At 39.5% G+C, this 24,906-nt stretch overlaps 2 protein-coding genes across 3 annotated transcripts in view; one reads left to right on the plus strand and one right to left on the minus strand.

The window, feature by feature from the left end:
* Positions 1–3,976: 3,976 nt before the first annotated feature.
* On the plus strand, positions 3,977–14,954 carry KLHDC2 (kelch domain containing 2). The gene is made up of 13 exons (XM_032405039.1): positions 3,977–4,319; positions 6,964–7,043; positions 8,753–8,870; positions 10,729–10,844; positions 11,160–11,241; positions 11,396–11,479; positions 12,014–12,094; positions 12,170–12,228; positions 12,635–12,744; positions 13,123–13,195; positions 14,185–14,272; positions 14,371–14,423; positions 14,645–14,954. The coding sequence occupies exons 1-13, from the start codon at positions 4,167–4,169 to the stop codon at positions 14,766–14,768; spliced, it is 1,221 nt and encodes a 406-aa protein (XP_032260930.1). The 5' UTR covers positions 3,977–4,166; the 3' UTR covers positions 14,769–14,954.
* Positions 14,955–15,042: 88 nt separating this feature from the next.
* The window catches only part of NEMF (nuclear export mediator factor), a 49,456-nt gene continuing 39,592 nt past the window's right edge, over positions 15,043–24,906 (minus strand). Inside the window, exons 23-33 of one of the 2 annotated variants that reach the window (XM_032405038.1) lie at positions 23,782–24,061; positions 23,005–23,047; positions 22,810–22,859; positions 21,094–21,247; positions 19,840–19,917; positions 19,075–19,272; positions 17,744–17,776; positions 16,793–16,893; positions 16,655–16,698; positions 16,493–16,572; positions 15,043–16,213 (exon numbers count right to left, since the gene is read on the minus strand). In XM_032405038.1, the coding sequence (XP_032260929.1) occupies positions 16,136–16,213; positions 16,493–16,572; positions 16,655–16,698; positions 16,793–16,893; positions 17,744–17,776; positions 19,075–19,272; positions 19,840–19,917; positions 21,094–21,247; positions 22,810–22,859; positions 23,005–23,047; positions 23,782–24,061 (1,139 nt within the window). In that variant the 3' untranslated portion in view covers positions 15,043–16,135. Of the gene's footprint in view, positions 16,214–16,492; positions 16,573–16,654; positions 16,699–16,792; positions 16,894–17,743; positions 17,780–19,074; positions 19,273–19,839; positions 19,918–21,093; positions 21,248–22,809; positions 22,860–23,004; positions 23,048–23,781; positions 24,062–24,906 lie in introns of both variants that reach the window. The other variant, XM_032405037.1, reaches the window with a different exon arrangement.

The raw sequence follows: 24,906 nt of genomic DNA on the forward strand, positions 1-24,906 counted from the left end.
ACATGAACTTCTGTTGTCAGCATTTTTAAGGGGAAAAATATCAAAACCTATTGGACAGTGATAGATGACAGTGAATGGAATGAACATCTTTTAAAATGTGGATCACGTGAATTTAAATCCTAGATTTTGCAGATGCCTTCTGTAGCCTCTTAGAAAAGCACTTCTGGTTTGAAATGGTTTACTTAGAATGTTAAAAGTTGGATTAGCCCCCCTCAAAATACATTATCATTTAGGCTTCAACAGAAATCTATTATCTGTGGCACACAAAACTTTTGACTTAATATACTGTGCTGCTTCGAGAACTTATAGGTCCTGAGGTAGGAGCCCCATAGTAGGAGGGGCAGGAAATTCTGATCTTTACCTTCAAGCTCCAAAAGTTGGCTTAAACCAGACTTGGCTTCTCTGCTGGTAGTAGGTGTAGAAATTCTGGGAGCCTGCAAAGCCCGTTTTAGCAGTATTAATTCCTCACTTCTCACCAGCTGATCCACTTTTGTGCTGCTGATCTCCTCAGCGTGGAGGAGCCCAAGACAGCCACACCTCGTAACTTCTGCTCTGAGCTCCCCTCACAGGCTCCCTGTTTGAAAAACGACTCTACAGGGATTGATAGTCTTTTTTCCAGATGGTTCACAGAATAGGTTTCCAACTTGGTTCTCAAGGAAGAAGATTTCCAGCCATATATATTATGGGTATTCTTAGGATATTCTTCCTGTTGTCAGGAAGAATTCTTTTGCGTATTATCATCTTTAGTATGATATACTCAATAACACATACATTTTTTTCCAAATGGTATCTTTGCACACACACCTTTAAAAATGATTAGCCTTTGAATAGAAGCGTAAAAGTATTCTTTAGAACTTCGTGCCTTCTGTCTAGGCACAAAGTAATGCTTTATTTATATTGTATGTGTGTGTGAGAGAGAAATAATACAAACTAAGAAGAATAATTTTCAGGATAGTGTATACTATCTGACAAGTTAAAATTTGTTGACATCAGAGCATTTCAAAAGAAAAGAAGCAATTTTAAGAAACATATAATGCTCCCTGCCCACCTTGTGTGTGTGTGCCCGGATTAATGTGATTATATTGGAATTTCCGGTTTGATGAGGTTATCACACAGTCCAGCACGTGGAACAGCAAGAACATTTTCTGTCACCCTGTTACAGACTGAATGTTTGTGTCCCCCCAAATTCATATATTGAAACTCTGATCCTCAATCAAAGTAGTAGTATTTGGAGGTGGGGTTTTCAGGAGGTAATTAGGTTTGGATGAGGTCATGAGGTGATGAGCCCATGATGGGATTATTGTCCTAAGAAGAGGCACAGACCAGAGCTCACTTGCTCGCTCCCTGCCAGGTAAGGATGCAATGGGAAGGCAGCCATCGGCAAGCCAGCCCCCACCCAGAATCAAATCTGCTAGCACCTTGATCTTGGACTTCCCAGTCTCTAGAACTGGGAGAAATAAATGTCTGTTGTTCAAACCACCCAGTCTGTGGTATTTTGTTATAGCAGCCAAGCTAAGACACATCTGAAGTCCAAAGTTTACATTAGGGTTCACTCTTGGTGGTATATATTCAACGGGTTTGAACAGATGTGTAACAACATGTATCTACCATTATAGTAGCATATAAAATCATTTCACTGCCCTAAAAATCCTCTATGCTCTGTTCACTCATTTCTCCCTCCCCACTAACCCCTGGCAACCACTGATCTTTTTACTCCACAGTTTTACCTTTTCCATATGTCATATAGTTAGAATCATACAGTATGTAGCCTTTCCAAGTTGGTGTATTTCAGTAGCAATAAGCATTTAAGTTTGTATGTTTCCAAGGCTTGAAAACAGCACTGAATAATATTCCATTGTCTGGATGTACCAGAATAATTTTTTTAGGATTTTCTACGTAGATAATTACTAGTGAGGACAATCCAGTATGATGTTGGAAAGTAGTTGTGAGAGGAGACATCCTTTCCTTGTTCCTGATCTTAGTAGGAATGCTTTGAGTTTCTCACCCTAAGTATGATGTGAACTGTAGGTTTTTGTAGATGTTCTTTATCAAGTTGAGGAAGTTCCTCTCTATTCCTAGTTTGCTGAGATTTTTTTTAAAGATTTTATTTTTATTTATTTGAGAGAGGAAAGCATGAGTGGGGGTGGAGTAGAGGGAGAGGGACAAGCAGACCACACAGAACACGGAACCCATGACCCGAGCTGAAACCGAGAGTCAGACGCCCAACCGACTGAACCACTCACCTTCCCCTTGCTAAGAGTTTGTATCCTGAATAGATGTTAAATATTTTTTCTGCTTCTATTGATATCATTTGATTTTTCATTAGCTTATTGATATGGTGGATTACATTAGCTGCTTTTTGAATTTTGAACAGCCTTACATACTGGGGTAAGTCTTACTTGATCATGGTGTATAGTTCTTTTTTAATTTTTTGAATTTGATTTACCAATATTTTGGTGAGGATTTTTGCATCTATGTTCAATATTGGCCAATATTGGCCTGTCATTTTCTTTTCTTGTGATGTCTTTGTCTGTTTTTAATATTAGGGAAATGCTGGTCTCAGAATGAGTTAGGAATGTATTCTGCTTCTATCTTTTTTTTTTTTTTTAAGATTTTATTTGACAGAGAGACACAGCGAGAGAGGGAACCCAAGCAGGGGGAGTGGGAGAAGGAGAGAAGCAGGCTTCCCGCTGAGCAGGGAGCCCGATGCGGGGCTCAATCCCAGGACCCTGGGATCATGACCTGAGCTGAAGGCAGACGCTTAATGACTGAGCCACCCAGGCGCCCCTAGGTCTTGCTTTTCTAATACATGCAGTCACTGCTATAAATTTCCCTCTAAGCACTGCTTTCACCCATCCTACAAATTTTGATAAATTGTAAACATACGGGCAGTGACTAGGGAAGGAGTTTCAGGCTATGAAAATTTGAGTCCGGAAAGCCTTTGTTATTGTTCAAAGTATTCCTTCCAAGTAGTGGCCACAGCGTGAAGATGGGGGAAAAAACAGGATAATAAAACGACTCCTCTCACCAAACACATCCAAGTAAAGAGGCACCATTACACTGGGGATTTAAGATGTATTCTGGTCCAACCCTATTTTACAGGTGAGGACTCAAGTTTAGATTACAATAATTCCGAATTTTCTTGACCTAACTGAAATGTATCACATAAAACGTAAGACAAAACAGTAACTGTGTCAACAGGATTTGCCATCCTCCCTTAAGGGCTGGGCGGTGGTGGTTTCTGATGTACTTTTTCAGTACAATTTTCCAAACTGGGTGAAGGATGCTGCACTAAGATCTCTGCTGAACCAGAAGAGCTCAGCGAGCGGAGGTGCCAGGAACCGCTCTGCGGGCATCGCGTGGCGCGAAGTCGTGAGCCCCCAGCGCACCGGCGCGCGAGCACGCGGGCGGGCAGCCGGCGGGAGGGCCAGGCGCCACGGCTCGTGGCCACAGGAAAACAGGGCGTGGACTCCTCTCTTGGAGAGACTGAGACCAGAAACTTATTGAGCAATGTCACTACCCCTTTTCGGACTGTGAACCCTTTGAGAACATTCCTCAATCGCACGAGGAGGACTTCTCGGTAAAAAAAAAAAAAAAAATTTGCAAGAATGGGGCTCCCATTCTTCGCATCCTTGCAGCGCCCGCAGTGAAAGGAGGCTCGGAGCGTGTTTGGGGCCCGGGCCGCCTGCGGGCCAGCGAGCGGCGGCGGCGGCTGCGGCGGGAAGACCCGGCGCTGGGGGCGCTGAGCCCCGGCCGCGCTTCCGGAGCCCGGCGGGCGGCGTCAGCGGAACGGGCGGTTCTGGCCGCGGCGTAAACAAGGGCCGGCGGCGGCGAGAGGCGAGCTGGAGGCGGGGCGGGCAGGCTGGAAGCTAGTCCTGGCCCCAAGTGGAGCCCTTTTCGGCCGTGCTGCCGGCGGGGGCCAGCCTCCGCCGCCGCCCCCGGCCCGCGACCCCGCGGCGCAGCCCAGGCGGCGGAGAGGCTGTCCTCGCTGAGGAGGGCTGGGAGGGCGCGGGCGGCGAGCGGGCGGCCAGCGAGCGGCCTTCACGCCGTCCCTTTCGCCGCCGCCTTCTGCTCGCCTCTCGCCGCCGTGCATTTCTTCCTTTTCCTTTGTCTCTTCCCCCCTCGCGGGTGTGAGGATTGTTGGTGAACAGAAGTGCAGCCTCAAGATGGCTGATGGCAACGAGGATCTGCGGGCGGACGACTTGCCGGGGCCAGCCTACGAGGGCTATGAGTCCATGGAGCTCGCCTGCCCGGCCGAGCGCAGCGGCCACGTAGCGGTGGGCGACGGGCGCCACATGTTCGTCTGGGGCGGCTACAAGGTCAGTGGGCGGCCGGCCGCGGCGGGCGTCGCTCGGCCGGTCCCCGAGTGCGGGTCGGCGGGCAGGCCAGAGCGGCCCCCCGGGGCGCCCCCGCGACGCTACTCTGCCCGTCGGTGCATTTTCTCGCGAGCGGGGGGCTCCTCGCCAGTCCCCCAACCCGCCGGACGCGCCTGGGCTGTTGTCACGCCAGCCCGCCGCTTGCAGAGCCCGCCCCCCCGCGCGCCCCCCGTCCCCCCGCGCGCCCCCCGTCCCCCCGCGCGCCCCCCGTCCCCCCGCGCGCGGCGCCCCCGGCGGCCCTGGGCACTGGTGGAAGTTGGAGCGTTATTTGGGGGAGGGCGCGTTGGGCGGCGCAAGACTCCGAGACGTGTTTTATTTTAAAAGGTTGGGGGGGGGTGTAAGAGAGGTGACGTGTGATGTCACTCTTAGCCGTTTATCGGGCCCGCTGGGGAGCACTTTACCCTCCGGAGCTGGGGTCATTTGGCCCACGGATACCGTTGCCCGCTTACGGGGTAACCGAGGTGTAGGAAAACTCCCTGGAATTGCCGAAGGCCGCAGGAATCGCCTTGTTCAACCTTCCCGCCGGTTCAGGAGTCCCAGCTACACCTGTGCAGATGGCCGTTACCCTGTTGTTTGAACATTGCAGGGCTGATTGCCTTTTGGTTTCAGCTGAGAAAGGGTTGACATTTTTCAGAAGAAACCCCTATTAAGAAAATTAACGGAAAAGTCTCCACCAGTAACCAGAAAAATCAACAGCAACAATTCTAACCACCAAGTCAGCTCTTTAACCCCTAATCATAAGCAATGTGATTCGTTACCAGTTTAGAGTCAGTTGCATTTCTTGCTACCTCTGGCTGCGGAATCCTCCCGTTTCCTACTGAAACCTTGTTCACCAGTTCTCCTGCCCTTTTGCTATCAGAGCTTCCCAGTAACATTCCACATTCTAGAATTGGCTCATTGCATTTGCAGGGGTGGCTCTGATCCATTCCTACCAAAAATACTTTTTAGTCCCTTTTGGTCTTAAAATTGATCTCCCCACCCCCATTTGCTTGAAATCTGGTCCACTACATGTGTGTCTTGGGATGACTTATTTTGACTCTGGTAATAGATTTTGGCCTCTGGCACAGTTGACCTGATCATAGCTGATGACTGTCCAAAAAGGCAGATGGAATAAACTGCTGTGGCTGTCCCGATGAATTCATTTAGTTTAACCACAAGAGCATTTTTTTTTTTTTTTTTTTTGGCACCAGTCCTAATTAATCTGCAACGTTTTCCTCAGGGTCCAATGAATAGGTGTTTAGAGGAGGGTACTTGGTAGGAGGAAGGGACAGGTATGTAGAGACGCTTATTAAATGTAAATGATTCCATTGGAGAAGTTAACCTGTTAGTCCCACTTTGGTCTAAACTACTAATTCATAATTCTGTTTGTGAAAGTCAGCAGCGTTGAGGGAATGGGACTTTACTTTGGGGAGTGGGGATGGGGAAGGTTGTCAGGAAGATTTTTGATGGTGAGTTTTTGAGGGCCTGGATGCCTAGGACTTCGCAGGAGGGAGGCATGATCAGTGAAGTAAGTGGGTGGTTCCAAAACAGGCTGTCCTCAGTATTTTGGCTAGAACCCTGAGAAGCCTTTGGAGATTGTTTTGAAGGCAATAAACCTTAGCTTCCTACACAGTAGTCCGTTCTCTTCGGGCGAGGCTGATCTACTCCGGGTCAGCCTGCTGTCTTGTTTCCAGCCTTCTCTTCATAAGTGGTGGAATAGAAAATATTTACATGGCCACCTCCTCTATTTCTGTATAATACTTAATATACAAGCTTATTCGACTCTGACACCCATTCTCCGTGAACTGCTATTGTTCACCGTTTGTTGACATTGTTCAAAAAGTGGCCAGGGAGGTTCAAAAGTTGGGGAGGTTGGGCCTCCATTGCAGTTGCAAATTCCCTTGAATCCTGGTTCCACTGTTACTTGCAAGTAACCTTGGGCAAATTACTTACCTCTCTCAAAAACCTGTTTTCTTGTAATAGCAACTGCTTTTTAGGGTTGTTGGGAGGATTAAATAAAGTAATCCATTGAAAGCGCTCAGCTAGTTCTGGCATATGGTAAGCTCATTCTGTTAAGAATTACTACCTGAAGGGAAGTGGAGCAGAACAAGGAACTTAAAATTTTGCATATGGACTTAATTGCACAGGTGCAGTTCTGCCCCCGCGTTTCTTGGTAGAGAATGGATGGATGAAAGAAGATGGCTAGAAAAGGACATGGCGTGTTAGTGGGTCAGGCGCTTACACACTAGGTCTGTAACGTGGGAGCCATGGCACAGGGAACCTCTCCTGAAGTCATGCAGCTGAAAGTTGGAGCATGGTCTATTCTGCATAAAGTGGCCTTGGAGATTTCCTGGAGATCTCTTCACTGCCTGCAGCATCGCAACTGCTGTATCCAAAGCCTGAATTAAGGGTCGGGTTGTCTAATAAGCATTACCTTGAGTATGTGGAACGGGGCGGGGATTGCCCATGGCTAGAACTGAATTGTAAGACCTCTTTAACTTCTCATAACTCTCATTAGTATCTCTAGGTAGATATGAAAAAATACACAATATTGCCTCTTTAGAATACCAATTATTTTTTATATTTGCTATTTTTTTATTCTTCTTAGAGTAATCAAGTCAGAGGATTATATGACTTTTATCTGCCTAGAGAAGAACTATGGATCTACAACATGGAGACTGGAAGATGGTAACTGTGGATATTATGAGGGAGACTAAAAAGTTCAAATAAGATTGCAAATAAAAAGAAACCCTGGGGGTGTCTGGGTGGCTCAGTCAGTCAAGTGTCCAACTCTTGGTTTCGGCTCAGGTTATGATCTCAGGGTCGTGAGATCGGGCCCTAAGTTGGGCTCCATGTTCAGTAGGGAATCTGCTTGAAGATTCTCTCCCTCTCCCTGCACCCCCTCACCCTGCTCTCTCTCTAAAATAAAATAAATCTTAAAAAAAAAAAAAACTCTGTAAAGCTCATTCTATTAGAATAAAAATATTTTAATTGAAGATGCAAAACTATGTTCTACAAACAGTGTTCTGCTAGTTCAGCTTAGCTGCTAAGCTTAGATATTTTAGCAACTCTTCAGTAGTTCAGTAATTTGGTACTTTGATGACCTTTGAAGACACTTCTATTCAAGGCTCTATAAAGTATCCTTGTAATATTAAAGAAGTAGAGGCTTCAGATCCTGGAATGGGAATATAGTAAAAGTTCTATATATATTTTTTCAAAATGTTCTATCTTGTTATATGGTAAATGAGAAAAGGATTTCTAGATTGTATCTGCTAGAAATAAAGATGGTATTCTCCTGAGCTCTAACATTAAAATTTCAATGCAGATCTCCTTAAAATAGTGTTAAAAAACACTAACCTAAATTTGCCTTCCATACAACTGGGCATATTCTGAAAAGATCTTTTGCCAGTCTCATAACAGTGGTACTCAAGAGTATGTTCTTGGCAGAATTAATATGGTTCTGAAAATGCTGGGTTAGCCAGGTTTGGGGATTTATCAAGTAGTCTTCTCCATGGTTTGCTTTGTAAGAAGTCTGTGCCCTTTATGTATTTTGCACATTCTAAATCACAGAACTAGAAGAGTAGTGGTCCTACCTGATTTAAGGGTTTCAACTAAAAAGTCAACATTATTTCTGTACATAGCAAATCAGTGTTGATTTAAGCTGTTTGCTTTTTTGGGGGGGGGGAATTGGAAATTTTAATAGTATTCCTTTTAATAGGGGAATTCTACAAATTTTTTAAAACATTCAGCCCCATACAGGATTTGTAAAAATAAGCCTACCAAAACTTAAAGCTTAGCATAAAGTGATAAAGTGAGCAGAAGACCTTAACCTATTAATATTCTGAATCTTGGATTTCTCAGACTTTTTGATTGAGATCAGAATGTTTTAAGGCATGCAAAGCACTCAGAGGAGTGCTTGGCCTACAGTGAGTACTAACTGCCTATAATTTTAGATAAGGTCTGAATCATCAGATTCATTTGAATGGCTAAAAGGTGACTGAATAAAACACACTTGTTGAATTAATCTGTCAGGATCCTCTGGGGTTCCTGGCTCACTCGAAACCAAATGAACGAAATAGCCACTGGTTATGTCAATAAAGAGCAGCAGTTTAGTTTGAGCCACACAAAATGGTGTGCTCTTAGGCTTACCCAACACGGAAGCTTCCGAATTCTCACTGCCCACGCGGCAGCATCTAGTACTGCCTGGAGAGCGGCTGGGGAGGAAAGAACTCCTTCCCTGGATTAATTTTAGAGCTAGAAGAGACCAGACCCCAGGTGTTATCTAGCCGGCCAGCCTATTTTATTTTTTCCCTTTATTGTGGGGATAGGAGAAAAGTGAATAACTTTTGCATTTCTTCCCTTTTGTGAAACATTTACATTGTTTTTTCTGCCCTCAGGAAAAAAATTAACACGGAAGGAGATGTTCCTCCTTCCATGTCAGGAAGCTGTGCTGTGTGTGTAGACAGGGTGCTCTACTTGTTCGGGGGACACCATTCAAGAGGCAACACAAATAAGGTTAGTGTTTCTCAGGATTATGGTTCAAGGCAATTTTACTCTTTTTCAGACAACTTCAGATTTCTAAGGTTAGTCCATACTTACTCCTGTCCCAGTTTAAAAAATACACGTACGTGACAATGGTATGAATGTGCATTTTATTTTAGTATTTTGTCTACCAGTCTACATCTAGGCCTTTGGCAAAATCAACTTTGGTTGATAACTCATGTGCAGTAATTTCCTAAGTGGTTTTGCTTTGTGCTCTCTGCAGCTGCTTAGTCTCTTAGAACCCTGGGGTGTTAGATAAATATTAGTAAACCAAATGAAAACAAGATGCAATCATGAGGAGCAGGGTAAAAATTAGCAGACCACCACTCAGCTATACGGATAAATTAATACTGACAACATTTTATATACTAACATTCCTATAATATGGCACTATAAGATACTGTTGTTCAGACTTTGTCGGTGTTTTTTTCCAAATAGGAACAAGAGAACAGTTCTTGTCTCAAGCCAGTAAGACACAAATGTCAGTCAGAAAGGTGCATATGATTTAGGGAGACTCATAAATTTATTTAGCAACTTAGCACCTTGTGAGCACTTGGTTAGACTCCGGAGACACAGAGATGAAAGGTACAGTCCCCACCCCTAGGAACTCACATTCTAAAAGGGACACACATAAGAAGTAGCTGATTTCAGTAGCATATAAGGAGATACACAGAGCTCATAGTATAATAGCTCAGTAAATACTGTTAAATATTTAAGTATCGTTAAATCTGAAAAAGAATCCTTGACATTGTGTTTGGCAGGATGGAGGAACAGAATAAGGAAAGTCTTCACCCAAGAGGGTTGAATTGAATCATAATTGGAAGGGGTAGCCAAGATACAGAGATCAAGAGGCAGAGGTATAAACAAGTGTGTCTTATTTATGGAAACGCCAAGTGGTTCAGTGTGGATGACAGCGTTTCAAACTGTACTCCTCGGCGCTCTAGGGGTTTCTTTCACAGGCCTTGGGACACCTGGGGGACGAGCATACTGGTGTTGGGCAGGCTCCAGACCACCCCTCCCGACTCCCATCTTAACAAGCGTAGCTCCTCTTCAGTTCGGCTTTGCTGAAGATTTTGTTTGAAGAAAGTGTTCTGTGCCTAAAAGATTTTGCAAGGCACTGCTGTGGGTGTAGTGGAGCCATGTGTTTTTCGGGGCCTAGGCAGAGAAAGAGAACTTCGACACAACATGAAGCAGCCTGGGAAAGAAGCTGTGGCTTTAGGGCTGGACAGAAAAATGGGAGTAGTTAGTGTATCAAATGGCTGGGGGTTGAGTATTTTAAATTTGATCGGAAGGAAGCTTAGGAGTCTTAAGAGAAGTAAGAAGATATATATAAAATGATCAGATTTATTCAAGTACCTGGATGGGAACCCTTCGAAAGAAAGACCAGTACTTAACTGTAGCAGCTAAGGATAAATCTTAAACGACTAAGTAGGCACTTAAGACGTGTTTGTTAAATTCAATTTCAAGGTGAAATTGCTGAGTTGAATTTTTTTGGTAATACCATCTTCCTACCCATAAATTAGATTAGTAGGACGCAAAGTGCCTATGTAATAAGGCATAGAATAAAAATCCACACACTTCTATTCCTTCATCAAAAAAATGAGGCGATTGGGAAAAAAATGAGCTGAACAGGGTGCCTAGTGACTTAGGCAGTTTACATTCTGGCGTAAGTTCCTTATGTAGATTCAGACCAGTAACAGTCTGTAATCACACTTTTAGGAGAACTGAATTAAAGGACGTTCCTATTATCGTTAAATCACAATCAAATTAAATGCCAAGGTGGAATTTCTTGCACATAACCAAATCTAACTGAAATCATTGCTTCTGACAGTTCTACATGCTGGATTCAAGGTCTACTGACAGAGTATTACAGTGGGAAAGGATTGATTGCCAAGGAATTCCTCCATCATCAAAGGACAAACTTGGTGTCTGGGTATATAAAAACAAGTGAGTTAGCAGCCCCGTAGGTTTGAGTGTTTATGTGCAAAGTGGTTTGCCATCCGAGTATCTTTAGACAATAACCATTCTAACCTTAGAACGTACCTTCTAGGGCCCATATGAGGGTTAAGTGAATCCATACATTAAAGTGCTTAACATAGCACTGAAGGCATAATTAGCCATAGTAGCCATTATTATGTGAATAAGTATTTTATATATTTAAGTGTGCCTTCTCAATTCGTAGCATGACAAAAGAAAAACTTCTTGTATCTTCCTAACCGGTGGATGTTTGAATTTTTAGTGTTTTGGTTTTTTATCAAACAGGTTAATATTTTTTGGAGGTTATGGATATTTACCTGAAGATAAAGTATTGGGAACTTTTGAATTTGATGAAACATCTTTTTGGGTAAGTGAGATTTCGTATTTGTATGTGGCCTTCTTGGTATATTGAAATAATACATATTTGCTAGTCTTGTTTTGCCTTATTCATAAACCAGACAAAGCTATATAATTTTACAAACATTTGTAAAATAACTCAGATTCTTATTCATTTTCTGTAGAATTCAAGCCACCCAAGAGGATGGAATGATCATGTACATATTTTAGACACTGAAACATTTATCTGGAGTCAGCCTATCACTACTGTGAGTTACTGAAGAATAATGAATTATTAAAGCAAGGCTCCTTGGAGGAGAAAGGGAGTTGGGAGGTGGTAAAAATGGACAGTTCATTCCTCTTTTTCTGGAGAGAGAAGGTCCATTGCTTTCATTATTCTCCAAGGAGTCCATACCTCAGAAAAGTTTAGTGAATATATAGACTAACCCAGCATCCATTATCTAATAGAGGTTAAGTGGTATTGTTTGTAACTAAATAAATGACCTAGCACTAGATTGTAGTTTAAGTTACTCAAATATTAGATTTCTTTTTCCTCTGACACAGGTGTCATATAATGTGCTACCTTTTATTTTACAAAAGATAAAAATAAGACAAGGATTCTATTAACTAGCGCATTCGGTAACACATCTCAAATATAAAATTACAGTTCGCAGTTTTAGTGTTACTGTTGAACAGACATCTGCACTTTCGCTTAAAAGCTCAGGTGTCTTGCATATCCTCATCACATACCCAGAGAAGACTCTGGTATTTGTTTTAAAAAATTGCTTTTATGACTTTTATAGGGTAAAGCACCTTCACCTCGTGCTGCCCACGCCTGTGCAACTGTTGGAAACAAAGGCTTTGTGTTTGGAGGCAGATACCGAGTAAGTGTAGGAAGAGTTTCAATGACTTGCTTTTGAGTCATTCAAAATGATAATTACTTAATTGTCCTTCTTCAGGATGCTAGAATGAATGATCTTCACTATCTTAATCTGGACACATGGGAGTGGAATGAATTGTATGTATCACTTTAGATAATTATTTTAAAAACATTTAATTTTTTTAATTCTGTTATCAGTATATAATGTACTTGCTTAAATTTTCTATAACTGAGTATTTAAATAAACATGACTAGATCCTTAAAGGAATTTTTTTTTAAATTTCCTGTTCCCGTAACTGTACCTGGCACAACAGCGTATGGCCAGTGTTCGTTGAAAAAAAAAGGCCTGAGGTTGGCTCTACCTTCTAAGAACATGGTTAATTCTAAAGCATGTAGCTATTAATACCAAGAAGTTTTTTAAATTTAAAGTCTCTTTTTTTCATAATTCTATATAAACTTTAAAAGAAAACTTCTTCAGTATTTCTGTGTATTAAATAGTAGCTGCTTTTAAACACAGATATTGTAACTTAGCTGCTGTTTTCAGAATTCCACAAGGCATATGCCCAGTTGGCCGATCTTGGCACTCACTAACACCAGTTTCTTCAGATCATCTCTTTCTTTTTGGAGGATTTACCACTGATAAACAGCCGCTGAGTAAGTCTTTTAAAAATATAAGAAATCATATCATTCATATGTGATCTATAAATAGCTGGGAAAAAAATCAGTCTATTTTAGATATATCAGAGGGCTATAGGGTTGGTTGGAAGATTTGCTATTAATTTTGATTCCATAACAAACCTGTAATTGTTTTTATACTAGGACATGCATCGATTCTGTCCAGTGAAACACTTAAAAGCCCCGCTGAAGGGTTGTAACAGACGAAGGGCTAAAAAAAGGATATATACTTCCTGTTTGTACTCACAATCTGATTTATTATCTTTCTTGTTAAAGCTGTGCCCTTTATCAGTGCCCTATTGACAAAATAATATACTTCATGGCTATTCATGGCTATTTTTTCTTTGCTTCAATCAGGTGATGCCTGGACTTACTGCATCAGTAAAAATGAATGGATACAGTTTAATCATCCTTATACTGAGAAACCAAGGTATGAACTATTTAAAAAATATTCTTGTACTGAATAATTGAGGTCCATAAAGATGTACAAGACTGGTAATGAGAGAGGAAATTGTGGCTGCATTAAATCCCTCATTCTTACTATAAAAATCCTAGCACTCACTCGGGTTTCACATCGTACCTCTTAAAAGAAAAGAAAACCAATGTTATCCTAGTATCAAATGCTTTCTTTTCTGTCACTGCATAAAAAAACAGAGCTGGACTTTGACTTTTGCTGCTGCTTTTATCATAAAATTGATGTAGTTAAAATTTATAATCAAGCTCTTTTCTCAAGTGAATTCAACTGCTTCTAGGTTTGCCATTTTAAAAAAGTAACTGGAAAGGGGAGAAGAATGTATATAGGGAAAAAAATCAAGAACTTTCTATCAGATTTGCAGTAGCTCTATAGAACAAATACTAAGTCAAATCCCCCCAAAAAGAACTGTCAGAAAAACTGCTAAAGGATATGATATAGTCACAACTGGTATTCAAATCACATTTAAGTAGGCCAGCCTGCATTTTCCCCCCAAACCTCTAACTTAAGTACACTTATGCACAAAGCCTTCATTGATGGCACAAAAATTCTTTCCATAGAATTACCAGGCCTGATACTTTGCGTATCTCAGGCAGATTGAGCATCCAGGTCGACTGGCCCTGCCATGAAAAGAAGATCAAGAGGGCATATACCACACATCTCCCATAAGGTTTTTATTGCTAACAAAGACCTAGAGAACAGATCATTCAGTTCAAACCCCTCATTGCATAAATTAGGACTGGACCAGAGAGCTAAAATGATAACATCCAGATAAAACAGACATTGATTTTTTTCTAGTGTTTGCTACTTAAGATAAATTCCTTCTCAACATGTTTCTGGTCTGTACTAAAGATCTCTTGTCTTTATTTCATCATTCTGTTCTGTAGTATAAATTGTCAATTTGGTGTTTGGGTAGCTTCAAATTCAAGCTTCTGTTTTAAATATAGATTATGGCATACAGCTTGTGCCAGCGATGAAGGAGAAGTAATTGTGTTTGGCGGGTGCGCCAATAACCTCCTTGTCCATCACAGAGCTGTAAGTACACTACCCTAGTTAAAGGACACTTCATAATACTTCTGAAACTTACTGTGGAATACTTACTTTTGAATGTGTTTTTCGTATCTATTTTTCAGGCACACAGTAATGAAATACTTATATTTTCAGTTCAACCAAAATCTCTTGTAAGGTAAGTAACTTTTTACTAGGTACTTCATTTTAAATTAATGCTCTTGAAAAACCAGGTTTATTGATAACTTAAGGGCAATAACAAGCCTTCAATGATAGAACTAACCAGTTCCGGTGAAAATCTTTAAAGTGTTTTTTTGGGGGGGGGGGGGTTTATAAGTCTTCAAATTAATGTACTTCCAAATAGTAAAGCAAAACTATTTTTCTCTTGTCCACTTTCAGGCTAAGCTTAGAAGCAGTCATTTGCTTTAAAGAAATGTTAGCCAACTCGTGGAACTGCCTTCCGAAACACTTACTTCACAGTATTAATCAGAGGTTTGGTAGTAACAACACTTCTGGATCTTAAGGCTTCATAGATAATGCCTCTGATCACCTTGCATGGACAGCAATTCTGTAAACATCAGAGAGTGGCGTCATTTGTATAATTATATGCATTGTTGTAGTTTGCAGCTTTTTGGTTTTAATGTGCATGTGAATGGCCTAGAGAACCTATTTTTGTGTCTAAAGTTTACAATAAATGTATTTAACACCAGTAACTGTCTTCATTAATACTTGGGCTTTTTACCCCAAGGAATGGTTATTATATTTCCTTTTTAGTAACTTCAGGATATATAGCTGTAGATGTAGAAACATTATGCTAATTATTATTACTATCAAAATGGTTATTTTTTTAAATTAATATTTTAGGGTTTAATGGCAAGAGTAGTCTGTTGTATTTACAACACTAGGCCATATAATTACAAAGGTTTTTTTTTTTTACATTAATTTCAAATGGAAAAATATTCTCAATAGGACTAAGCTGGTTAAAGAAATTTTGGAAGGACCAACAGCTATTCAGTACTTTGACCTTATTAATGCTCTGGTATGGGGTGGGGCAAGTGGCCTTATTGACTGTAGGTAGCTATCGTCTAATCATTTAATAAGTAACAGTGTTTTAGCTCATTAAAAAAATTCCTCGTTCTGTTAAGAGATAGAAGAGGATGAACTGGGTCAGGAGTCTAGTGATAAGCCTAAAAGTGCACTTATGATATCATAGGTTAAGATACTCTGTAACATGCTGATAATTACTAGAGGTAGAAAATAAAATTGTAGAAACAAGGAAGAAATCAGGATGAAAAGTGAAGTTGTGTAAATGCATGGAAATGATCAATACCAATTTTTTCTAGGTCTTATTTCTTAGGCTGAATAATGTGTATTTTAAATCTGATCTAATATATTTTTTGACAAGTAAAGGCAGAAGGTTTTCAAGACTTAAACCTAAATGTTGAGCCCCCCCCAACCCTCACCATGCCACCAGAAAAAAACAAAACAAAAAAAAACCTTGTGATTGACCTGTAATAGATATATTAGATGTTATATACGGTAGACTACCAAGTCAATAGTCTAAGCAACTGAGCCACTTCACTGTTCGACTTCTTTACAACATGAAATGAAAACTTAGTATTAACCTCCCAAATTTTAAGAAAATGTAGGAGAATAACTACAGATGTATACAATTAGCATTTAACTGTCCACAAATATTTTAGGAAGTCCTATCATAGTGTTTCCTCTCTAAAAAACTGGAAAAAAAACAAGTCCTTTTGGCGAATATAGCAAGGCAATGTTTAGTTCATTTTTTAAATGCGGAAGTCTGGTTACATGGTGTTTTCATCTCTGAACTTCCAAAAGGCTATAAAATTGGCTCTTCTCAAATATTTTAGGATTTCATTTCAGCTATTTCCTTTTTACATTCAGAAGATTGGGTGCAGACACTTTGACTTTGCCAGGAATGTTTCTTGATAAATCCGTGTCCTAAAAAAAGAGAATTGCTGAATATCTTCACATTCTATATGGTGGTCATGTTTCTTTTATGACAATTATGTGTCCTCTGCTGTCAAAAGAAAGGCATTTCCAAAATTTTCAACTGGAATGATTTTACTTATTTTACACTGCTTCTAGTAAGACAACATTTTCTACCAAAACAACAGCTGCAGCTTGCATCTACTGAATAAAGAACTGACAGTAAAAAATTGTAACTGCTAACATTTTTAACTACACCACTATCTCCAGACTTCAGGAGGAATACTTTACCTTTACACTGCGAAACAAGTCTTTTTCTCTTGCTGTTGCTTCTTTGGAATGCATGAAACTATTCAAGGCTGTTTTTGCCGCTGTAAATACAAAATAGAAGAATCTACTTCTGTTCAATGAAGAAATGTTCAAAATCATAATTCAAAAAAAATTTTTAAATACCTTTTCCCTTTTTCTGAACTCCAGGAGTAAGTTTCACTTTGTATCTTTAAAAAGGAATTGTGTGTGTTACTGAACAGAGATTACAAAATCATTCATAAGTCACTACTGTGTCAGCAGTTTTAACTATAGATGACTTACTTATAGTTTGTCATGGTGGTGTAAGGGGCACATATTGGAATGGCAAACAGTAATACATCTTCAGGATGTGGCTGCCCAGTCAAAGAGTCAAAGAGATTTTCCTAAAAAGGGAAAACAAAAACAATTATAAAATTCTTACCAGTCCTAAAAAAAGTCTAATATCTCAATATATTTTTATTTTTTTCTGATAGACCTATAGTCCTAAGCTCTGCTTTCTATTTCTAGTTCCAGAGTTTAAGACCAATGGTGTTTATATTCTTTACTACTAAAATTTTTGTATAGCATAATGAGAAATGAGAACAATGATTTTCAAAAATAATACTTGTAAATACATTTAAGGGAGAAAAAACTTGTTGGATGTTATTTGTTGCAGAAAACTACTATGGATTAAAATGATTTATAATAATGACCACAAACAGATTTAAATCCATTGCCTGGAAATGGGACTGATACTTTAGCTGGACCAGCAGTTTTTGACTAGGGGGATTTTCTAGTGGCCCCACCCTGGCCCACCCCAGACATTTTGCCTGTTCTTAAGAAAAAATCTTACGGGCTTCTCAGAGTTGCCCTTTGGTGGGCTGCCTACAGGATAAGCCATATTTATTTAGCAACATGAATAAAACTTGGACAAGATGCTTGGTGCTGAAGTGTTTACTATGTGCCATGGACTTTTCTAAAATGCTTTATGTATATTCTCCAAACAACACTCTCCTGGTAGGGACCAATCATCCCCACTCTCCAAATGAGGAAACAGAAGCACAAAAAATAATGCTTCAAGGTTGCAGTTACGTGTAGCAAAGTTGGGATTCAAACCCAGAATGTTGGACTCCAGAGCCTACAATCTTGTCTTAGCCTTAGAAGTTTTAATTAGTTAGAAATTGTATATCAAATATTTTGGGAACTAGACTGTAGTCAGAGTGTTACAGTAGGGACCCCAACACAAAATCATACCTCATTACCCTGTTGATCCAGATCTTGCTCTTCCTGCTCCAAACAAAATTTTAAAAGTCAGCTATAACTTAAATTGAAATTTCACATGATCAAAAACTATGAGGAGAAAAAAAAACAATATAATAAGACTCACATCTAAACAACAGGTTATGGACCCCAAGACTGTGTTCTTCAGTGTCCCAAAACTCTGAATTAATTTGTGCATCTCCTATTTTAGAGAGCAATGCCATTCAAAGAGAAAAAGCACTGTTCTCTGAAGTTAAAAAAAAAAAAAAAGACTTTCACATGGAGTGCATGCTAAAACAGTGAAATTAAATGTAAAATGACAATCTTCAATGTAAAATAATTTAAAATGACAACTAAATTTGGTATGTTTGCCAAAGGAAAATGGAGAATCCTGGTGAACAGAACTTTTATTTTTTAGTCTCCGTTCAATAGTTCTAGGATAAATTTTTCACATATTAAGGTAAGCTTACTTTTGTTTGCTCTTCTTAGATTATCTCCAAATAGATTTTTTATGTATAATTCATTAACACCTCAATTATTTATGAGTCTCTAGTTTATAGAATAAATTACAGATATGAGAACAGTGTAAACATTTGAGGATCAAAATGGGTTGTCACATTATAAAACAGTAACATTGTTCAGGGAAAGAAGAAAAAGGTAACACATTGAGAACCCCTGTAAGCATTACCTACACTGAACAGAGCTCATGATTCTAACCAAAGCTTTAAGGGCTATAAATACAAATACCAGTGAAGCCAAATTTTTTCCAGTTTTATAAAGTAATAAATCCTTTGCTCAGGATTTCAAGAAGATACACTTAAAGCTGGGCTTGTATTCAGCTGATAGAATAATTAGGCAACCATCTTAAACTGGATAAATGTTCACTTCTCGCTGGTTTTTCAACCAGGGCACTTGGCACTTTAGCTGCACAGGCACTGTAAACATTTATGTAAGATAAACAGCATATATTCCTATAGAAAAATCTAGAGAAGTGCAAATTTACTTTCTACTCATCTTCAAGACAATCCGAATTATTTGTCTTATTGTAACTAAGTTCCCACATTAGAATCAGATAAAGCCTCTCCATAAAATTATTTTCTAAAGGCTTGTAAAAAAAACTTTTCATCATGAACACGACCATTTTTACACATATCCTGGAAATTTAGTCTTTTAGGTTGTATTTCTAAGATGACCTTCCATTAAGAATAAGGTTACCACTTGTCCTGGTTTTAGCACTTACGTAAGCCTTGTGTCCTGGGAACCCTGAGGAGGTTAGTGACCTTAAATGAAGCAAAAGCCCACATACATATGTGTGGTAGCCCTACCTTGTCATCATGTGGATCATCTACGGCCAAGTCTTGTAACTCGTGAGTTACAACCTCAAGGGAGGGAGTTTCTTTCTTTATGCTGTCTGAAGCCCTTGGTCCACCTCTAGGTTTCTGGGGCTGTTTCTTCACGGGTTCATCCTTTGTTTTTCCTTTCTTCCCCTTCTTCCCTTTTTCTTCTTTGTTTGAACCTGCAGACTTTAATTCATAGAGGTAAAATAATGTCAGCTCTCTATCTCTGACAAAAAAATCTTAAAAGGGGGGCCACACCTGGGTGGCTCAGTCGGTTAAGCCTTCAGCTCAGGTCATGATCCCAGGGTCTGGGATAAAGTCCTGCATCGGGCTCCCTGCTCAGCGGGAAGCCTGCCTCTCCCTCTGCCTGCCGTTCCCCCTGCTTGTGTGCTCACGCTGACAAATAAAAAAATCTTAAAAAAAATAATGTATGTTCAATATTGTCAATATTTTAACAAAATGTATTGAATCCTAGCATAGGATAGGTAGTGGTCTGGATGCCCCTTAAAAAGCAAAAGAAGAGGGCGACTGGGTGGCTCAGTCGGTTAAGTGTCTGCCTTCGGCTCAGGTCATGATCCCAGGGTCCTGGGATTGAGCCCCACATTGGGCTCCCTGCTCAGCGGGAAGTCTGCTTGTGCCTATCCCTCTGCTTGCCGCTCCCCTGGCTTGTACACACATGCTCACACGCTCTCTGTCAAATAAATAAAATCTAAAAAAAAAAAAAAAAAGAAAATGGTTTTGGATGTTACTTACCCCCAGCAATTTCATGATGAGTTCACGTTCTTCCTCATCTTGGTCTTTGTACTTTTCCTTCATTTTTTTCATTTTACTCTACAAAATCAAAAGACTTTAGTTGGAAAAATTCAGCAGTTAAAAAATGTGAACAAATGTTTGTAAAGAAAAGGTGCTTTTATTCTGTCAAAAATGCCGAGAAGGTACCATTATAATAAACAATATGGAGGCTAAAATGATGGATAAACCAGTCCTCAGCCTCAAAGAATTTACTATCTAGTAGGAAAAGAAGACACATGTAAGAGTAAAGAGAAATTAATGCAACATATTCTAAATGCAAACATTATTTCTAAGGTAATTCAGAGGTAGATTTCTTTCAGCTTAAGCAAGAACTGTGGGGAAGAAATAAAGTACAACTTGAAGGTCTTAAAAGAAGTGAATTTTATAGGAAAAGCAGGAGCATAAGAAAAAGGACAGTATAGTATAGTAATAGCAAGTCCTTGCATTTGGTTGGAGTGAGGATCTACATAGAGAGAAAGAACAGGAAACAAGGCAGCAAAAGCTAAGCTGGATAAAGGCTTTCTTAAGACTGAATTTTTTTTTTTTTTTTAAGATTTTATTTATTTGACAGAGAGAGACACAGCGAGAGAGGGAACACAAGCAGGGGGAGTGGGAGAGGGAGAAGCAGGCTTCCTGCTGAGCACGGAGCCCGATGCAGGGCTCGATCGCAGGACCCTGGGATCATGACCTGAGCCGAAGGCAGACGCTTAACGACTGAGCCACCTAGGCGCCCCAAGACTGAATTTTCTTAACTGGTGATTGTTTTATGTGGGCTACATATCCAAATTACCTAGTAATTTTTAAAACTATAGACCTCTAGGCCTCACCTAGATTTTTGTCCTTATTAATCTTAGCTGGGGCCCAAATAACAACTTTATAAATTTTTGAAGATTTCTTTAAACAGGGCACAAAGAACTAACTATAAAAGAAAAGGTTGATAATTCAGATTTCTAAAAGTCTATACTTCTAATTCCTCTTCTACATAAGATGAGAGCTTCTATCTAGATGATCTTAAAGGGACATAGAACAGTGATCTCTATGTTCCCTAAATCTTATCTCTTTTTAATTTTCATTAAAAGGAAGTCCCAAAGGATTATTTTTTTTTGCCTCCATCTTTTGTTTCACTTAAACTTTAAAAACGTAAGCAGCAGCTCACAACTCCTTTTATGGCCCACAGAGGACTCACTCTAGCAGCTTGGCCGGAGGCTGTATTACCTTCTGGCCTCGTTTCATCGGCTGCACAGCCGGCGCACGTTTGCTTGTGTCCGCATGAGTTTCAATGTGTAGAGTATTTTCTTTTTCTTTGTCCTTTACCTCGATCACTTCTAAATCCCCTGAGTCACTTGGAAGCTTTTTCTTCTTCATTTCCCTAAATAGAAATGAAATGGGAACATCTAATTCTTAGTGCCCTAAAATACTACAAGGGACGGGGAACATGTACAATATATAAACGATCACAGCTTCTGCTTAACTTCATAAACACCAGGCTACAGTATAAAAGCAGCGCACATCAGCATATAAGAAAAAACTGAAAACTTCTCTCTCGTGGATTTATCATTCTTTCTGTCATCCAGGCTTCACCCACTGTCACCCTTGACTTATCCTTACTCAGTAGCCTCAACATCTTGATGGCCAGGCACTGGGATTTGTAGTCTATGTATCAGCATGGCCTTGGCAGATCTCAGGTATTCAATAAAATATGGTGATAGGTTAGCTAAATAAATAAATGGATAAAGATATACAGAGAAGGAGAAAGGGGAAATCCTATTACTGTGGTATTTTTGATGTGCAATCTCTCCTATTCCCACCGCAGGTCCTCATCACTTCCTACCCAGACCTTTCTCCAGCATTTCCCCCATAAACTGTTCTACATGAACTTCTAGATTAATCTTCCTTGTTTACCTATCTCACATTCCCATTTAAAAATCTTCCAAAAGTGCTCCTCACATCACTTTCAGGATTAAGTCCAAAAATACTTAGCTTATCATTCTAGTCAGTTCTCCACTTTTGATCCAAGTTCACTTTGCCAATCTTACCATCTACCAGTTCACAAACGTGAACTTTTGCCCCTTTCACCTCAGTCTACTTATCATTTCCCCAAAGCACTATGCATATTACTTCCAAATCCCTGCCTTGCTTTGTTCATGCTAATTCTCCTTGGAATCTTTGACCTTCTTATCTTCATTTACCTAGTCCTGACAGATTTTCAAGGTATACTTCTGATGGCATTCTCAACACACCTGGCCTCACAGCAATTTCTTACTCCTGAACTACTGTATCCCTACTGTATGGCTCTTTCCTGAATCCAGGACTCAAAAACTCCTTAAAGGCACAAACTTTCTCCTATTTTACCTCTTTGTATACTCAGTATCTAGCATAATGCTGTGTCCTCAGAGAGTCTGCTGAAACTGTTTAATGACTCTTTCTCAAACAAAAGGGTTTATTATCCATTCCACTCTAGAATCTCTTCCTGGACTGCTTTACACTAGCTTTATAGCCTTTTTTTACCCTATAGTGATTGTCTCAGTTGTCCCTTTCCTTCTGCCTTTCTGTTTGCCTCCTGAGACCTTCTATGTTAAAGAAAAAAATCTTTTCTATTAAATGAAACTTTCCTAATCATTTTCAAGTATTCCTGTTTATTCCTGCCAATATTATCCTAGAACCAGCCTATTTAATGCACATATTTATGTAACAAAGGGTCTGTCTCATGTTACTTGACCTATCTCACTGACTGTAGTGACAGATTAGGGGCCTAAAACAAAAAAACCTGTATAGAGCTCAATATTAAGAACTAAACAAGATTTATGCTAAATCTTGTTAATTTTAATAAGGGAGGTCTTTAGAACCTCCAAGTCATCTGTTGTAACTGAATCACCAGTAACCAAAAAAAAATTTACATGCTTTCCAGTTAAGTAACACAAATATGTTTACCTTCTTTCCTTGGCTGACAAATGTCTCCGGCTCTGTAATTTACTGTCACTCTATTAAAATTAAAACAAAAAAAACACAAGCAAATACAAACAATAACATCACTACTATTAATTTTCCAGAAAGTAAAATTAAAAGTAAAAAATGATTCAATGAGAAAGACATGATATTCTTCACAAAACTTTGAAAATAGCTTACCATATTAGAAGATTCCTCTTTTGAAGCCAATTTCTGGAGGGACCTATGAAAATAAACAGAAAGAGGCATCCACTAGCCTGTCAAAGGCATTCATTTACAAAGTCCGCAAACATTCCTGTATCATACCCTTAATTACTGGCAATCTACAAATTTTCACATGTTGATAAAATTTTTAAAAATCATATTGCTCATCTCACACTTTTAAATATATTCTTAAATAGCAGACATGTATTGAACACTTACTATGTGCCAGGCACTGCCAGATGCTTTATATACGTATAATCTTCACCAAAACCCTATGGGGGTTGGTAATACTCTATTTTTACAGAGAAATAAACTGAAGCTCAGACATAGAGTGACTTGCCCAGGGACATACCCTAAGACTCAATTCTGGCTTGACTCCTAAGCTGTTCTTAACTATTCTAGTGATAAAGCTTTTAAAACTATGATATTGTTTACTTGGTGATCTACCGGTAAGACTTTAAATAAAGATTAAAACGCTTCAATTTTTTTAATGGAATTGCCTCTCTTATATTATTAGCATTTATACTCATATACTTGTTTCTTTTCTGACCTACTTTGGCCACTTTTATGTTTACTGTATTTTTCTACCCTTGGTCCTGGAAATTTCTTTAGAGAAATCTACCCCCCAAATGGTGAATAGGTAATAAGACTGTAGACAATGGAGGGTAAACATACTATAGTCAACCTTGGTATTATTTTAGAAGGATTAACTCTTCCATCATTGCCAGCTATAAAACAATCGTTTTTAATTACCTCTGGGACTGAAGGTGGGACAAGTCAATGGTAGTATCAGGATAATTTAATGTCTCTTCCCCTTCATCCTTCATTTCACCAACAGGTTCCTGATCTTTTACTACATCTTCGGATTCTCCTTCATCTTCAGAGCTTTCTTCCTGAAGTAGTTCATCAGTTAGCTCATCCCCACCACTCTGAATAGTGACATCCTCTTGGTCAACCTGAGTCATGAGTTCCATTTCCACAGGAGTTTCGTGTGATTCCTCTTTATCTTCTTCACTGCTACTCTCACCTCCATCTGTAGATATCATAAGCTAAGTCAGAGTGATACCACCATAACAAAGCTAGATGACTACCTCGAAAACTTCAAAAAAGCATTCTGTTGACTCCATTTCTCCAAAAGATCACCAAAAAAAAAAAAAAAAAAAAAAAAGCCCGATCATCCCCAAAGGGTACTCAGACAAAAGGATACTCTTGTATCATGAACTGGTTGGAATAAATGCTCTCCAAGATACTATATAAATTTCTTGGAATTGCAACCATTTCTACAATGAAAACTCTGACTTGTCTTGGTTAGGTATTTCCAGAAAGGAGGACAAGAGAAGTAATTCCATAAATTCTGCAGCTGTTATTGTAACTTGCACATGAGAAGTGAAATGAGGCAAGTAATATAACTGGCACACAGAAGGTATTCACACTTTCTCAAAAGAAACACTGTTTAGTAGTAGTAATATTAGTTGCCTCACCTATGATAGGAGATGCCATCACCACCTGACAAAGATGGTTGTGAGAATTCCATTAAAAATAATGTAAATACAGAATTTTGTACAGTATTGGGAACATGGTGAAAATTTAAAAAAATCTTGTAATGCCAACAGTAGTCATAAATGAAACAATGCAGTATTAGTCCTAAAAAGGAATGACCCTAGGAGAATAACTATAAAAATAATATAGAGGGCACACTTTCCCTAGTTCTTTTAGGTAGGTGGGTAAATTTATTTCAGCAACCGCAGTTGCTTTCCACTTGAAGCAAGTGTATTATTAAATCAAGCCAAATTCTCATGTGAGAAATTACACTTGTTAAAAACTCATCTTTGTATCACTTCTAATTCTTAAATCCAAAAGTAAATGCTCATTTGTAAA

Source organism: Phoca vitulina, unplaced genomic scaffold (genome assembly GCF_004348235.1).
Source record: "Phoca vitulina isolate PV1807 unplaced genomic scaffold, GSC_HSeal_1.0 scaffold7, whole genome shotgun sequence".
NCBI lineage: Eukaryota > Metazoa > Chordata > Mammalia > Carnivora > Phocidae > Phoca > Phoca vitulina.